Source organism: Acanthopagrus latus, chromosome 7 (assembly GCF_904848185.1).
Source record: "Acanthopagrus latus isolate v.2019 chromosome 7, fAcaLat1.1, whole genome shotgun sequence".
Taxonomy (NCBI): domain Eukaryota; kingdom Metazoa; phylum Chordata; class Actinopteri; order Spariformes; family Sparidae; genus Acanthopagrus; species Acanthopagrus latus.
The window spans coordinates 22,592,999-22,610,319 of record NC_051045.1 but is presented as its reverse complement, the minus strand read 5'-3'; the positions used below and the strand labels follow the sequence as shown (position 1 = coordinate 22,610,319).

General features: G+C 43.2%; 1 protein-coding gene across 3 annotated transcripts; it reads right to left on the bottom strand.

Annotated features, from left to right (window-relative positions):
• Positions 1–1,360: 1,360 nt before the first annotated feature.
• fam131c (family with sequence similarity 131 member C) lies at positions 1,361–16,653 on the bottom strand. 3 transcript variants are annotated; one of them, XM_037104613.1, is made up of 7 exons: positions 16,535–16,653; positions 14,530–14,754; positions 12,908–12,972; positions 10,683–10,767; positions 4,284–4,520; positions 3,907–3,996; positions 1,361–2,225 (listed from the first exon to the last, which is right to left on the bottom strand). In XM_037104613.1, the coding sequence occupies exons 2-7, from the start codon at positions 14,558–14,560 to the stop codon at positions 1,957–1,959; spliced, it is 777 nt and encodes a 258-aa protein (XP_036960508.1). In that variant the 5' UTR covers positions 14,561–14,754; positions 16,535–16,653; the 3' UTR covers positions 1,361–1,956. The 3 variants fall into 3 exon arrangements, with proteins under 3 accessions (XP_036960508.1, XP_036960510.1, XP_036960511.1); XM_037104615.1 differs by lacking the exon at positions 16,535–16,653 and adding an exon at positions 15,922–16,085; XM_037104616.1 differs by lacking the exon at positions 16,535–16,653 and having other exon boundaries at positions 14,530–14,790.
• Positions 16,654–17,321: the final 668 nt, after the last annotated feature.

The window sequence follows — 17,321 nt, the reverse complement described above, 5'->3', positions numbered from 1 at the left end:
GAACTCAGTTTTCTACACAAGTCCCTCCAAATGCACCATCAGTACTAGATGCATTAATATTCTACTCATAGTGGCTTTCAGGTAAAATGTTAAGTGGTTACTCACATTTACACCAGGAAATAATCAAATCTTGATTGCAGTCCAAATTATTAAGTGCTTTTTCTGGTGTGATCGTTAATGTGAATCACTGAAAAACAACACGAATAAAAACGAATGTTTAAATAATAACTTGTGTCAGACGGATCTGCTTACTTGTAAAAAACAAACAGATAAAGTCTGAAGCAACAACACATCCATCCATCCAACTAATCCCTCCAGAAAGTTCTGGGTGTAACCGGAGGTCTCCTCCCATTTGGATGTGCCCAGAAAACCTCCGAAAGGAGACACCCAGTAGACATCCTCATCAGCCTGGAACACTTCAGCTGGCTCTTTCCACTGTGAAGGAGACTGCTCTGGATGTCCAGGCTCTTCAGTCTGAACCGTTTGAATCTACAATCTCATTCTTCCAGTCTCTACCCAGAGCTTGTGACCACAAGTGTTAGATTGACTGCAAAATTGAAAGTCTTTCTCAGCTCCCTCTTTTCCACAGAGGTCTAGTGTGATACCGCCACGAGACATTGCAGGGAAAGAATTAAGTATACACGAGGCTTCTTTGTCTAAAAAGATATAAGTTATTATAACATCAGTCACCAAAGTAAGTGCTGAAATCTTAGAACACGGTGACTAAGAAAGGAGAATAAAAGTTGAGTTTTTTGATAAGATGGAATAATTCTTTAAGGAGTTCCTGGATAAGTCACACTCATTCTCAAAGTAAAATTTAATTTCGACTAAAAAAAAAAATATATATATATATATATATATATATATATATATATATATATATATTAGAGATTCTTTGGTTCCTGGTCCCTGATTTCCTGTTTCTTGTCATCTTCAAACACTGTATTACTCTGCAGCCTCGAAACTTTAGAGCAACGAGACACAACAGTAACTTGCAGCTTGTCAGATGGTAACTGTCCGATCTGATACTGTGTTCTGTCAGTTTTCTACTGAGTCACAGTTTCTTCGCGGGGCAGAGCTTTGCAGCCCTTGTTGTGCTGTACGACTAATCCGACCTCAAACCATCTGGCCGCCGACCGTACACAGCCTGTTGTTCTGTTTTCAGTCACACCGAGGAAACCAGCGCTAAAACAACACCGTGACAGGTAACACCGACACCTCCAACCAGCCCTCAATCTCAAACACACAGCTGACAGACACGGATGTAGAAAATAACAGCAACCACGCGTACGCTGGCGGGTTCTGTGCCCTTCTACCGTTCTGTTTCTCTGCCTTCGTCTCTTCTCTGCATCGCCTCGCTGCACCCGTCGCTCCAACAAGAAAAGTGCGAATAAAAGCGAATCGTGGATGAGACTCTGACAGATAATTGGTTCTTTGCAACCGACTTCTTCTTCTTCTCTCCGGATTCAGATTAGGAATCTCAACAAAGACACACTTTTCATTTTCCTTCACGGTGTTTTCTTATTCGAGGCCGACTGCATAATGTCAAAGAAGACGGGGTCAGAAATAGAACGGGACAAAGTTCTTCAGCACGTGTATTAAGACTGATGTTTTATAACAAGATATTTACACTGGTGTCATTTGACTCTTCACAGTTCAGTTCTACACATGATATGAAAGAGTTTCATTTACACTGAATAAAAATAGATAAATGTAATGGGGGGAGCTCTGTACATTCACAAAACTATATGCCTCAACCAGGGACAAAATACAATTTGGAGTCTTTGTATCCGAAGAGCAGACCGTAGACCTTTCCAGACAAGCCATCAGAGGCGCCATCTCAAGACATCACACACGTCTGCCTTTGGTTTCAGTCATTGCTGGTAGTTGAGGCTCAAGTCCTCTCAGTGAGGCTCGTTCCAAAGATTGCCATCAAGATAAGTTTTCCCGTTAAGCCTAGTTGTAAAAAACGTCGTCCTCTGATAGCGAGCTGCTGTCTACGTGACGGACAGCCGCCTCTGCAGTCGCTGTGCTTCCATCCGCAAGGTGATGGCGTCGGTCCTGCTGAGCGTTGGACGTCGTTGAGATGGAGTCCACCATCGGCTGAGGGACCAGGGCCACTCTGTTGGTGCCATAAGTCTGTGCGTGGATGTTGTACAGGTGCTGGGGCACGCTGACACTTCCGCCATCCAGCAGGAACTGAGACAAGAATTGGCTTTGTGCAGCTGAGGATGGATAATAACATTATCAGTCAAAAAAATTATTTGAACTACACAAAGACAGCGACATCTGAGTCTGGTGCGTCAGAGGGTGAACTGGATCAAAAAAAAAAAAGGTGAGATTACTGTGAACCAGCTGCTGCACGCTGCGTAGCTTTTAGCCGAGCTCACCTGTGACTGTAAATCTCACGTGAAAGCTCCATTATTTCTGTGTGAAAGTGCTTGTTAATCCACAAGAAGCATATGTGCAAAGATGTATTGAAGTAATGAAATACATGGAATTTCCCTCACAGCTAGGAATGTAATATACTATATATAAAAAGGCATTTATTTTGTTACACAAATACATTCATATAAGTAGGGTGTCAAAACTACAACTGTACAGTCAGGATGGACCTGTATTGACTGGAGACCATTAAACGTTGCTACAGTAAAGAGCTGAGGGTGTGATGGGAGGGAATGACATGTTACCTGTTGTTATCTCTTCTGTATGGTGGCCATTTTATCAAATAAAAATCAGCTGCACTGCTGTGCTGACCTCGTGCGGGGTGAGACGCAAACCGTGGGAAACTAACACAACGTGAGAAACCTCAGCATGATGATTGGCTGTGTTGCCATTTTACACCTGATTTCAATGAGCGGGTCCAGCAGAGCTCGGCGACAAGCTGATTGTTTGAATCAGGTGTGTCGGAGCAGGGAGACGTCTGCGGCCTTGTCCACACTAATATTGGATGTTTTGCAAAATCAAACATGTCCCCTGGACATTTTTGCCTCTCGTCCACACAGAAACAAATGCAAAACTCTCTTTCCTGCGTATCCATGCGTACGTGTAAGATGGAGCGTTCGGGTAAACAACGATGTCACACCTCCACATGAGTGAATCACCCTTTTGGTTTCATTTTCTCGCTGGCACCTTAGGCGGTGTACCAGAAAGGGGTTGAAACAAAGGTGACGAAGTATGTGCGAAATACATGTAGAGAAAGGAATAATGAGCTACTGCTGCAGATCCTTTTTAGTAGTTTAACAGATTTGAAGTCACTATCGGGGAAAAGGTTCCCTGCACATGCTCAGTATGCTCTTCGGTGAGGTAGACTTTATCACCACCTACTGGCCCGGCATGCCTGTTTCAGCGTTTGGAATTGTTTTAGCGTTCCTGTGTGTACAGGAATATTTTGTCAGACAAAGGTCGTATGGACAGATGTATTTTTTTTTCTTTTAACAGAGGGGCACATTAGTGTGGTCAAGGCCTTAAACATGCAGGTCAGGGGGCCAAGACTGAAAAACCAGTGGGCTGCTTTCTGGACAGCAACTGTCTGATGCCAGAGGTGATAGTGTTGGAGTTCAAATAGTCCATTTATTAAACTGGCTCCAACTTGACTAGAATTCAGTTGTAAGACTGTATTATAATATTGTGTTTTATTATAAATGTGCTTATCATGTATGAAATCCATCATTTTGTGAAACAGGAATTAATTCTGTTATCTGTCACATCTCATTTGTCTCCAAAAATCACCTTCATTAAAGAAAAGACTTGGAGATCATAATCAGCCCAACCAAGACAGAGAGTAATGCTTGACTGCATTATAGTTTCAATCTTTTAGTTCACTCGTAGTCCAACAAAGCGTTTGCAAAGTGTGCGTTGCAGCAGGAAATGCATTTGTGACGCGTTCGTCTCTCGTGATCAAACCTTGTAAGCTGGTGGAGGGCTGATCGAAGCTGTCGTTCATGGACCACACATTCATGGCTGCCTCAGCCAGGGCAAACTGCTCCGCTACGCCTGCGAAACAAAAAGCACACACACACACTTTATGTCATGCTTGGTGGGAGCTGTTGTTTTTTCGCCGTGTCTGCCGCAGTCTCAAACAAAGGGAAATCGAATAAGTGCACTTGATTTGGGTCATTGTCGTGGGATGTGATAAGGGCTATTGATTCCTGTCGACACTCCCTCTGCTGGAGCCAGTCGAACAGAAACAAAGCCCAGAGGGTTCTGGCCGTCACTTCATCTCCACTGACCACAGCATGTTTTTTTTTTTTCCTCAAAATAAATTCTACCTTCTGTCTCACCTGCAGCGAAGCGAGCTTCTTTGATCTCGTCCGTCATTTGGGAGTAGAACTGTTCGTCCTCCTGCAGCTCGGCCCCTATCCCCCCCCAGCCTCCGCCTCCCTTACCCCGGGTCCCGTTCCAACCTCCCCTGGCCTCGCCGCCTCCACCCCAGCCCTTCCACTCAATCAGGTGAGCAACGCGCCCCTGGGCCATCGCCGTTGGCTTGGTGATATGCTCCTTAATCGTGGCCACCAGACCTTAATAGGGGAGGGAGAAAGAGAAATACATCTTGATAACGTGGATTAGATAAAAGGTAGCCGGGCTGCGAAGATGAGATAGCCTGCAGTAAGTGTGCTAGCAGAGGAAGGAAGATCATTCGAGGAAAAGGTCAAATGATCAGTGCTGTATAGGTGATAGTACAGAAGAGGAACAAGAATAATTGCCACGTCAATGGGCGAGCAGGGAGAAAGACACATACCCAGAGGGGAGACTTGAGAGGGTTATACCTGAGACAAAACTCTACATCTAGTCAGTCTCTGAGGGTGAGAATTTACTCCAGATTAGCATAGCCTGAAGCATGAAAGAGGCATTTATGCTTCTGCCTTATGATGTCGAGCTCCATAGAAAACAAATTGAAGAAGATTGGAAATGAGGTGCAACGGTACCCAGGGTGATTTTCGAGAGAACTGTACAAAATTGCCGTTCATTACTGGCACTTTCACAGCCCACTTTAAAGCTAGAGTAGCTTGGGTAGAAACTGTAAGAAAAATCATCTTGTAACTTGATTTAAAACAAAGGAATGTTTTTTTATACATTTTTTTTATGATTTCTACCAATTACAATTAAACTTCCATCCAAAGTGAATACAACTCCCTGATCATAAACACGCACACTTTGCAAAATGATAACATCATGGCACATGGCACTCCACAGATGAAGAGGGAGCGATGCACCACATCACGTGATCACATGGGGAAGCAGACATATGCAAAGTGGACTGTTAGAAACAAACAAAAGCAGAAGGTAAAACAAGACTTGATAAGTGAGGGGAGACGTGGTGAATACCGGTTTTTATTGTTCAGTGCTGGAGTGAGATTAGCCTCAGGGCTACAACATTTATTACTGCTTGGCTTATTGGTTGTTTTGTTCTGGCCCAGAAAGCACTGATGTTTTCATACGGATCTTCAATCATAAGTATCAAACAGTGACTCCAGAGCAAGTCAAGGAGCTTAAGACTGGATCTGTAAATCCTTCACATTACCAGATAACCTGTGCCGAACAGCATGTTTTGAATGGGCACCGCGCTATTCGGCTGTAAAAGCTAGCGACGGCACAGCGATCGCATTTTGTCTGAACGCATATTTGGAGTTTTGGAGGTCAGTGTACACCGTGTGACCTTCTGTCTGGGACACAAGGTGACCGACGTGAAAGAAATGTGGTGATATCTTTGGCTGTGGCTCTGAAACAGTATGCCTACATTGCACTGTGAGATGAGTTCAAAGACGGCTGTTGTCAAAGATTGAAGGTTGAAAATAAAATGCTTTTCCATTGTAGCAGCGCAGATGGATTACACACATGCGAATTACATTTATTTTTTGCTTGCTTAGCACAATTCACTGAAACATCATAGTCTATAAGCTCCATTATATGTCTCACAGCTGTAAAGTCAGTCCTCATCATTGTGACTTTATTCTGACTTAAATCCGAGGCTCAGATCCACAGCTCTCTTACTCCTGACTCTGCACCTCTGCAATAATATGTTATTCATAACCCGCACAATTGCTCGGCAAAACTACAAAGAATCCATCATTTATTTTAATAACATGAGACAGAGGAGGAAAGGTCCAGGGAAATAAAAAAGCTGAGGTAAAATTGACAGCAAACTGAGGTCATATCGCAGAACAGGTCAATTAAAGAGATGTAATTGGACAGAAAAGGGAAAGGGGGAAAAGACGAGGGAACAAGTAGGAAAGGTTAAAGACAAAAGGCAGAACAATGTCAAGACAAATTCTGCATGAGCCAAGAGATGAGACGAACAAGGAGCAGAAGTGTAGAAATGGATACAGTTCAATTATAGATGGGAGCCAGGAGAGATAGCAGCCTGCGCTAATTGAAACCGGGAAAAACATCACGACATGTTATTTTCATTTGGGCTCCACACCCAGAGACTCTTGATGTGTTGTGCACTGCAACACCCACTGCCGCCTCACCCTCCGTTCACACTGTGACGACTCTGTTAGGAGGCTCTGTTCTGGCTCACTGTCGGTGGGGAGGAAGCTATGTTTGCATCTATTTGAGTTATTTGCAAACAGCAGGAAAATCCCATTTGTTTTTTTCAATTTGGATATTTTGGGCTTGCGGTCCTTACTGAGGTGTGAAAAGGACCTAATTTGATTAGATTACCGTCACAGAATTAAAGACAGTGACAGCTCATGATGAGGCTGAAACACACTGTGCTGTCTGGAGCTACTGACTGTGTGTGACTGACATGTTTTTATGCAGGTCTGATGGGGCTCTTCTGTTGGGTCTCTTTTCTAAATCATGAAAGTAATATAAAAAATAACTGATTTGCATCATCTGTGTGATGCCATTAGGTTACTGGTGGACCTGAGCCACCAACCCAACGAGTCAGCATTTGATGACCTAGAAAATGAAATAGGATGAGAGAAACTGAGAGCTGAACACGCTGAATTTGAGCAAATGCCTTTTTCTCAGGTGTCCTGCACAGACATAATCTGAGTATTCGATTCACAACACAAAATTGTTTTGGGGGAGTTTGAGGTTGTGCTTGTTCCGGGTTTGCCACAGTTCGGAGATGTCGCCGCGGCCCGCTTGGAGGCGGGGTGGTCACGGATTGGCCCCTCTCTGGAGGAGTTCCATTGTGGGCGTGACGTGGGCGTGGCCTGGCGTGGCTCGACTCAACACGGCGTAGTATAACTGGTGATGGAAAACCTGAGCGACTCCCTTTAACTCAGCATCGCCAAACATGCTCGTGGAAAAACAGCATAAATACTCCCTAGATCTTAAAGGAATTTAAGAGTTGAAGAGTTAAAATTCACTGTGGGATCTGCTCTATATGACATCAAACATATATATGATCCATTACTCAGATGAATCATTTATTATCTCAGCTTTAAAGTAGGGGTTCTATGGAAACCCGTTAGCTGGTAGGCCTACTGCTTACTGATGCCATTTTGAAGTGTAGTTTTCAGCCTACTTTAAAGGGTTCTGACTGAATTACGTTAGCACAACTGACAACCGATGTAACAAATCCTCGTCAATAAATGATTAGACATCAGAAACTTAATCAGCATCTAGATGTCATTAATCAGCTAGTTGGAGAAGGAGCTAGAGGTAACTCGGCTTTTTTCACTGATTTGATTGACGTTAGCTTAGCAATGTCAGCAAAAACTCAGCCCCTGGCTGCATCGGAAATTCCCTTGCTAACATAATGTTTAGTATACTAAAACAGTATTTGAGGTTTTTTTTATTATATATGAAACCTTTGTATGAAACCAAAAGTACAGGAATTGCATTCTGCTTACAAGGAAATACGACTGTATCCAAGTATAGCTGTAATGACAACAACAACGTGAAAGAAATGCTGGTTTTTGTGTTCTTTGGATCAGGCAGACTAGATGTTGGAACAGCTTGCTGCCTTTTACTGGTTGTTATTAATGCTTGTATTGAAAGTTAGTAACATTATATCTATTTATTAAAGTGCTGAAAAAAAGGTGCAAATTGGTACAAATGTGGATTTTACCCAACTCTACCGCTCTACTGTTTGTTTATGATGTTCCTTTTGACAATTATTTATATTTTTTATATACTCAAATTCTGTGCTGATATTTCATCAGTTTTTTCCTTTTAGTGCAGTTTAAACAGTTGAGTATAAACAGTTTCTCCATGCTGCTCGTATTTGGTGGCTTATTTTGTTTTTTTGCAATTAAACTGAACTGATGCCAGCAATGGTTCAAGTGTGAAGTTGAATCAACCCCCCCCAGAAAATAAAAGCTTCAGACATTTGTGACAGCCACATGGCTTTAAAGCCAGCCTTGCTAAAATGTTTTCATATTTATTAAACAAAGTTTAGTTGAAAAACTGACATGTGAAAAAATCCGGTAAGGCTGGTGATGACTATGACTGAGTCATTTCTGAACCAACAAGCTTGTCAACGCGTTACCTGAGTGTACTCGGTCGCTGCGAGAAATGATTGGATTTCTGCGATTTGTTTATGGTGTTGCCACAGTAAACACAGAGTTACATGTTTAATGAGGTAACCAGAGTCAGCGAGGAACCCATCACTTCATAAAAATAGACGTATATTGCATTATGTGAAGCGTGACTCCCTGCTGTATGTTGTGAGGAAACAGAGCGGATGAACTAACACAGACAGATGAACAAACACGAGGTGTTATAAAACCCGTAGGAGCTGAATTCAGGGCTTTGTTATTTTAAAGCACAATGCAGGATTTTTATGGTTGACATTTTCCAAAAGATACAATTTATTTTCCGTGTTTATTCTTATTGATGTGCAGAGGCAGGTGATGCATCCTTTAGACAACACCATTAAACAAGAGTCTACAGCCTATGGCACAAAGCGTGAGTTTGCTCATTCACTGGCTTTCTAAAGGAGTCAGCTTTCATTCTCCCTGGAAGATTTTATATGCTGTGGCAGGCAAAATAGCACTGTGAAGGCGAGGGTAATGGAGAAGCAATCCAAGTGTCATTATTATACAGCCATTACATTCACTCATTCACTACTTACTCATTCATTTATAGGCTAAATATAAAATGCTATTTTATCATATTTGTCTTAAATCCAGCTCCATTATAGCAGGTAAAGCACATACTGACAGCTTGAAATATTACTGTCAGATTTTAACTACATATTTTGACAGTATATAATTATAAGGACCTGAAGTCAGTCCCCTGGTGCTGTGCTGTTTGTGCTTATGTGGTTCTTTAGCCACTAAGGAGAGGTGCAATTGAATGTGAGAGGATACTGAATCACTCAATAGACCTCTGAACAATTTGTCCCCCTCACTTCTGAAATGATGGCTACACCCCTGGTCATCAACCTCGAGGAGAGAGAGAAGTGTGGGGTGGCAACTTCTTTTATAGCATACAGCGATGTGTTTTATAAAGTCGCCCAAGAGACACACCTCGCTTTTATGATGTTCCCCCCGTGATTCCATTGTCATAACAGAGCTGAGTTGTGTGTGGACGAAGACTTTTGTCAGTTTCGTAGCTGATCGAAACCAACATGCACCGAACACCATCGTAACAACCACATGCACTTACAAGTGAAAGAAAACGACTGCATGACCAGTCCTGCATTAACTAGAAGAGGTTGCATCTCAATATTAACATTATTATTAGAGGCTCCAGATGATGAACACAATTGACCAACTGTAATATATCCTATTTTTGTCTAACAGTCATGAAATGCAGTGAGCACAGTCATTGTCCCCAGAAGATGGTTTGTATGTGAAGTCACAAAGCTGTCATTTATTCATTTGTTCTGTCCAACACGTTTGCATTTGTTGAATTTGATGAAGCTTTTCAGTTTTTTTAGGTGCGTCAGGGCTTTTAGCCAAAAAAAAAAAAAAAACACATCAGCCTGACGCAGAAACTATTAAACAGCATCGTACAAGAAGAATAAAAGTCTGCAATAATGTCATGGTATTCCTCTGAAGATAATTACATTTGAACAGCAATATTTGAGCGTGCACAGTGTAATCTGATTTGAGCAGTTGGGTTGTCAGCTTCACTTTGTGACTGCCCGACTGTACAGAACGTGCCTCGCCAATATTAAGTGATGACTGACACGTGATTAAGTCTCAGGCAATGCTCAAGACCCTTTTTTATTTTTTTTTCCCCCACCGGACTGACTGTGTCACTCCCGAAGCAGGTGTCAGCCTCTCACCCGTCTGCCTTGAATGTCTATGTTTGTCTAACATATTCATAATTATACCGTCAGGGTCGCGGAGGAGCATTTCACTGGGAAAGTTCAGCGAGGCATAACACATTAACGCAGATAATTAACCTCCCGCAGAACGAGGGAAGCGGTGGAGATGAGGCAGACAGACACAGGATGGGGAGGGAAAAGAGTCGGAAGGCACCGGCATGAAGAGAAGAGGAAGCCAGACTATAAAGCAGAGTTTCAAATCAAGTGGGAGAGGGAAATACAGTATGTGTGTACCTGATCATTAAGTCATGTCTGTCTGGGTGTTACCGCATGTGTGAGGGAGAAAGGGCACGGAGGAAGAGGGAAATTGCATTGCTAACCTCCCATGGTTACTAATGCAATACCCCTGCTTGCTTTTTATTCCTCTTAGTCTCAAACGTCAGATTCATAATGACACGCGACGTGACCGGGACCTGTTTGTATCTGTATGATTGTGTGCCTGACTCACCCATCAGAGAGGAGGTGGCCAGCTCGCCGATGTCATAGTCGTTGGTTTTATCTGCAACACTGCCGTTGGAGGGATTCTGGCCATCCTGCACAATGTGGTGCAACAAGGAGAGGGGAGAATATTACATCTTCATCTCTGCTGGGAGGTGAAAAGGTTGTAATTCCTGCGGGAACTGAAAAGAATAGTTCCATTTTAGCTTGTCAACACTGCATTTATGATATTTCCCACGGGGTTTCGCACGCCAAAGAGAGGTTTTTCATCACACAGGAGCTAGTAACCCGTCGTATGACGTTTTCAGCCAGGCAAAACACCAGAGCATGAGGTTTCCAAGCGAAAAAAAACAAAAAACAAAAAAAAACCCACTGCATACACAGGCAAGGCAGCACACACAAAAGCACACACACAAGCACATTTGCATACATCCTCCTCTGGCAATCACTTCTCGGCTGTGATGACTGTGAATCCACACACTTGCTGTTTTCTTCTCTCAAGGAAAAAATGGTGATAATGACAATATCAGCCGGTATTTATGGAAATCCTGCAGCATGCACATTCAGACTGAATGAACTGAATCAAAGTAGGGCGTTTTAGACTCAAAACCGCATGTTATTTACACCCAAGTAGCTTCAATCAGACTGTGGAAAAAAGGAACTGCACTTCAGATGTGCTGGACTTGGTTTGGTATTCTTGATCTCTCAAATATGTTCCAATCACAATGGGATAACAAGGAAGTATATGATTACACATAAGTGCACGGGGACATGGTTTCAATTCAAATGGTTGGAAACCAGTCTAAATTAAGTTTTACGGACGATAAATTTCTGCATAAAAGTCACTTGAATGTTAAATGAGCAAAGTGGGAAAACCGAGCGTTCACTTTATGGCAAATGTATGCTGTTTCTGTTTTTCACATCAACACACTGCTGCTCGGCTGCCAGACATGTGGTCACTGCAAAACCAAGGAGGTCTTTTAAATTCATGGGTCCTTCCATCTGAGGAACTGCTGTTATTTAAAAACAGACTAAATTATTCCTCAATAAATGTTTTACAATAGCTGTTACCATTGATTTAGGAGATTTATCTTTGAGTAATAAAAGCAGGACACTGTTTGGCCATTTATCTTGCTGTAAAAGCAGCTTGTGTAAGCAAATAAAACATGTAAAAAGGTTAGATGTAAATGTAGGTTAGTACTCATGAAGTAGGGGTGGAAAACAGTTGTATATTCTTACGTTTCCAAACATTTCCTATATTAGTAAAAGTCAATAATTCTCAACTAAAAATGTCTCTGTAACTCAGTGGCAGATTCACATTTCATGTTTAGTAGGTGGATCAGGACACAGTGTGCCACCACCAGGTATTTTTGGATGAGGGACCACTGCATTTCAGATTTGTAGACACTGCGCCTCTGAAAACTTTAAAGGTAACCCAGGGGGAGTTCCCTGCTGTGCTTGTGGCATCAAAAACTTTAGCAGGACCTCAGACGCATCCAGCTGTTTGTTGCAACCAGTCGTGGTATTTTAAGACTAAACCTAACCCAGAGGTTTCTGTGCCTAAACCTAACCAGAGCATACGCACACCATTGCTAACACCAAAGAGCCAAAACGCACCAGAACACCGCAAACATACAATTTAATCATAAGAAACATAAAGTTGCAACATAGGGATACTTGTAGGTTGAAACTTAAACGTATGAAGTTTCAACCTATATGTGATTTTGCACAAACGAACATTGGTGACATTTACACAGGTGTTTGGGTTGTGTATACATTTGCAGGACATTTCACTCCAGACAGCTGAGAGTGTGATGGAGCCTGGCTGTGGAGCAGACTGAACGTGTCATGTGTGAAAGAGATATTAACCATAATATGGAGCCGTTCCTCCTGCACGTGGCCACAGTTATCCCAACGTGCAGTGAACATATCATAGGCGGATAATTAGCTAAATAACGAGCCAAATCCGAGCCGTGCTGTGTGGTAAAAGTTTCCGGATAATTTGCAAGCGTGAAAGTATGCATAATGTGGACCATTACATCACTCCATCAGACATCGTGCTGATTTCACTCTTATTCAATCAGCAGAACTGCGGAGACAAACACTTAAAGGGACGATCACCTAAATCACACAAAAAAACCAACAACTCTGATACAATTAATAAGGCATAAATACATTGTCAATATCAGGCCAAAGCCTACAAGGCAAAGGTGAGGGCTTTTTTTTTTTACTCGCCTTGGCAGAGGACGGCTGACCCTCCTCAGTCTGGTCCTGCAGTACTGTCATGGGATGGTGGAGCTCTGAGGGGAATCACACACACACACGTCAACACTTGTGTTAGACTCATGCCTAATGTGCGTGTGTGTCTATAAAGCCAAAACCCAGCTGGCTCTCATGGCAAGGGGTCAAGGCTTATATATAATGGATGAGACAGAGAGAGAGAGGGCGGTGAATCCTCATACCCTCATTTAACCCGAGCCTCTCTGCGCATTTGCTCTCTAATTGATGGTGATGAGGTTCATGTGAATGACAAGAGGAAATGAAGTGCAGTTCAGACCGATGGATAATTAAGGTCAGTGGACGCGCGCACACACACACACTATACACGCAGGACTGCCAGCACACACTTTGGGGTTTCCCCTGGGGGGCGTCGTCAAGACAATTGGCTGTCGCTATAGAAACGCCAAAGCAACAGGAGGCGGGTGATACCCCTTCTATTTACATAAGACACACACACACACACACACACACTCACACACGTAACTGGTGTCTGGCTTTATAAAGCGCTATTAGCAGGTCAAGAAACCCATCACGGTTCCTGAACAAATGCACTGTCCTTGTGGGGTTAAATCCCACCCTGCCTCTCTCTCTCTCTCGCTCTCTCTCTCACACACACACACACACACACACACACACACACACACACACACACACACACACACACACTCCTGCTGTTCTCTTATCTGTTTGTCTGGCGCCTCACATCTGCCTTCCCTCTTTCTTCCCAGCTTGAAAGCGCCGCACTCAACACCCTCCACCCTCCACCATCCACCATCCACCTTGTTAAATGGGACAATAGCTGACTTTGTTTCACAAATTACTGTCAGGCTGCATCACAGACACAGGCGGGAAAGCGTGTGTGAGGACACACACGCAATGTCAAACGTCATGTTCCGACAATGTAACAAGCAGACTGTTGTTTGGAAGTATCACAGAGAGTTGGTAAACCTAAAATCGGTTTATAATTTTATGAGATCTTTTATTTTGACAGCACAAATTAGTACCCGTGCTCCTCCCTAAAAGAGGCCCCGCTGCCAGCTGAGGCACTGTTACTTTATCCAGGCAGCCTGTGAGACGCAGCAAACCGGATTTCCACCTGACAGAGAGCAAATGTGAGAGAGGCAAATTGCAACCCAAGTCACATATTTAAGTCACGACAAGTTGGATATCAGCTTCGGATGGAGCAGTTGTGCCCTAAAGCCATTGTTGTCCTCCACTGATCCTCGCAATCTCTCTCATCAACCACCCGCCCCCAAAGTCTGGTTTCTAAAGCAATCTCCGCGGATTCACTCGGATCCAGAACGAGCAGATGAAAATAAGTTTTCTGATGGATTCACACCATATGAACTCTTCTGTCAGGATGAGAATGTGATTCAGGTTGTTTTATCCCGCATCCCTGCCATCGACGCCTCAGGGATGTGTTTACCAGATCACTCGCACGCGCAGCTACCCCTCGAAAGTGGGATGTAACTTTCTCACACACTTCTGCTCATCGGATGTGTGTCGGCTGCCGTCAGCACCTCCCCGCAGGTCGATCAAACCATCAAACAGACAGACACACAAACAGGTGGACTGACCTTTGTGACCTTTGCAGAGGCAGGCACCCATGGTCTCAGGATGGCCGGGCGGTTATCTGTTCACCATGGTGGCTTGAGGATGAGGAGCGGGGAGGAAAGGAAGGAAGGAAAGGGAGGAAGGGAGGAAAAAGAGGCAGACGTACGAGAGGAGCGGAGAGAAGTGAGGAACTGAGGCGGGGGGGGAAGTAAGAGTGCAGATGCCAGCTGATGCATTGGCTGACTTCTCTGTATAGGAGGAGAGGGAGCGACACAGACAAAGTATGGGGAGGGGGGAGAGAGAGAGAGAGAGACACAGAGAGAGAGAGAGAGAGAGAAAATCGGGGAGAAAGCATGAATGCCTGTTTGCTGACGATTTTAAATCCCCTCCCTCTATTTCTTCTGTTCTCCTCCCACTCTATTCTCCTTCTCCATCCTGCTGTAGGGGACTCTCACTGTGAATGGAGGCTTTGATGATGGAACTATAGGTGAATATTATCATTGTACATCGTATATCTAATACAAGTACGAGTATTAAACACAGGGTACGATCCTGCTGTACTTTTTGAGTCTTCGATCTCAGACTTTCTCTGTCTGTCTAGAATAGATAGCTCGAAACTGTATGTATGTTTTATGCCATTTGCAAGACCTACATTTAAAATGTTTTCCTTGAAACCAACCACTATCTGACCAAAACATTTGAAAAAAGAAAAAAAATCATTCTAACTATTAGTTCTAATTTGGCCGTTGCATTGTGGCTAACATGGGCACTGGGTCTTGAAATGCAGTCCAGTGGAGTAGCATTGCACTCCTGTAAGCAAAAGATTGTTCTTAATGATATCATCTTTTTCACTCATAGCACTAGTCTTTCTTTTCAAACCCGAATGCCTACAATTCCCACAATGCAATGCAGCGAGTGAGTGAGATCACTATCACTATGTAATTTATCAGATTACATGCAGCTTCTTCTTGAGCCACAGAAGGCTTTATACTACTATTTTCACATAAATAGTCATACTGCCTAAACCTGTAAACACACCTTACTGTGTAAAATTGGTGGAGCTGCTCTTTAAGGGACTTAGTGCCATTTTGCATCTCAACAATACAACAGGTGGTTAAATACTGGCCCCTGTACCACGTAACGTGTCAGTTTTTGCCCTCCCGTGGAAAGGTCGGCAATGTCTCCATTACGAGAAAAAAAATCTAATCTAAGTGGTTTTTTATTTTTATTTTTTTTGGTGTATTTATGGCTCATATGATGTTTCATCTGTCGCATTTCGAATTTTCAGGGATTTACATTCAGTAAAATTCAGACCCTCAGACTCGATAACACACATATTAACACCATGCCATGTCTCCTGTGATGCTGTTGGCTCTGTCACGTGTGCACACTCGCACACAAACACGCACACACACCTGTAACGACACAATCGGACACAAGACTTCCCGCCGCGGGCCTTGTTGTGCCTGTTTGTCCTTCCGGTGCGAACACTTGGTTAATGTAACAGGACTTTGCCGACACCACCTGCTCCATTGCCTCTATTGTCGGGGAAAATCCTGTTGCCATGACAACCGAGCCACTCCATGATTTTTAAAGCCTTTTTTTTTTTCTTTTTCCTCAACTAAGTGTCCAGAGAAAGGAGGCAAAGAAGCATTATTTGGTGGAGAGGATGGTGCAGATAAAGTTGGCAAACAGCGCACACTGACACCAACATCAAAGACATCTGTGCTCAGTGAGAGAGAGCTGTGTGTTGTGTAGATTAAGGTTACTTTCCCTTGTATTTGCCCCTCGGATACTCTTAATTTCAGTAGTTCTCTTCACCATATCCACGAAAATATCCTCCAGAGGGAGTGGATCCGAAGAAAGGAGGTTTGAAAATGAGATAACTAAAGAAAGGAGAGGCCTCAGTTAACCACTCCTAACGAATTCACACTAATAAAACAAGAATAACAACACAGATCATGCATAATCTGTCCATATTTCAAGATTTTGTCACGAGGAATCCTGCATGGGCAGATTCTGCCTTACCTGAGGTCATTAATGGTCTTCCATGCTTCTTTCAGTGGATTCTAGGAGTCCATGGCGGGTTTCTGGAGAAGCCTCCTTCTGTTTTTTTTGTTTTGTTTTTTTTTAAAAGGCGCCCTAAACCCTAAAACCTCATTAAGAAATTCAGGAACCCCTGGGACTCCTTGAAAACAGGCTGAAAAACTCTAAATAGACCAAAACTTCATCAAGGACTGGTAAGATTAATGTAACTGACCTCAGGGAACCCGTGAGTAACTTCTGGAAACAAGGGTTTCCCCAGAAATCCCTTGAGCCCCACTGATGGAACATTGGAAAACAGAGAAAAACAGGAAACTACTTCAAGAACCTCAGATGTCTTGACCCTGGAAATCTCTCAAATGACCCTGGAGCCTTATTTAGGAACACTAAAATGGCCTGTAGGACCCTAAAAACCATCAAGAGATCCATGACAAGCTCGAGGAACCCTGTGAAAGGAATTATGTTATCCCACTGGATTATTCTTAATGATCACTGGAATCCTTTCAAAAGACTCTTTTCGGTCCCTGGAGCACATGTTGAGATGAGCTGCAGGCTTTGTCCTAACACAGGAGAGAGCTAGTTAGGAGCAGTCTGACCTCTGGTGGAAAAAAGGCAAAAGTGCAACAGTTGTATTCGCCCATATATTGTGCAGGATATCATGGCAAGCAACATGTGCAGAACTTGTTGCTTCAGACAGAGTATAATCTCTTGCACACTCCTCGTAAATATATTGTTAAACCCAACAAACCACAGAATCACAGCCAAGGTCTGC

Excerpts from the sequence above, each read along its gene's own strand:
- fam131c (XM_037104613.1), bottom strand. The coding sequence starts at position 14,560 with ATGGGTGCCTGCCTCTGCAAAGGTCACAAAG. Across the intron at positions 12,973-14,529 it reads CCTCTGCAAAGGTCACAAAG|AGCTCCACCATCCCATGACA; the intron begins GTCAGTCCACCT and ends GATTCCCCTCAG. Across the intron at positions 10,768-12,907 it reads GTCAGCCGTCCTCTGCCAAG|GATGGCCAGAATCCCTCCAA; the intron begins GCGAGTAAAAAA and ends CACATTGTGCAG.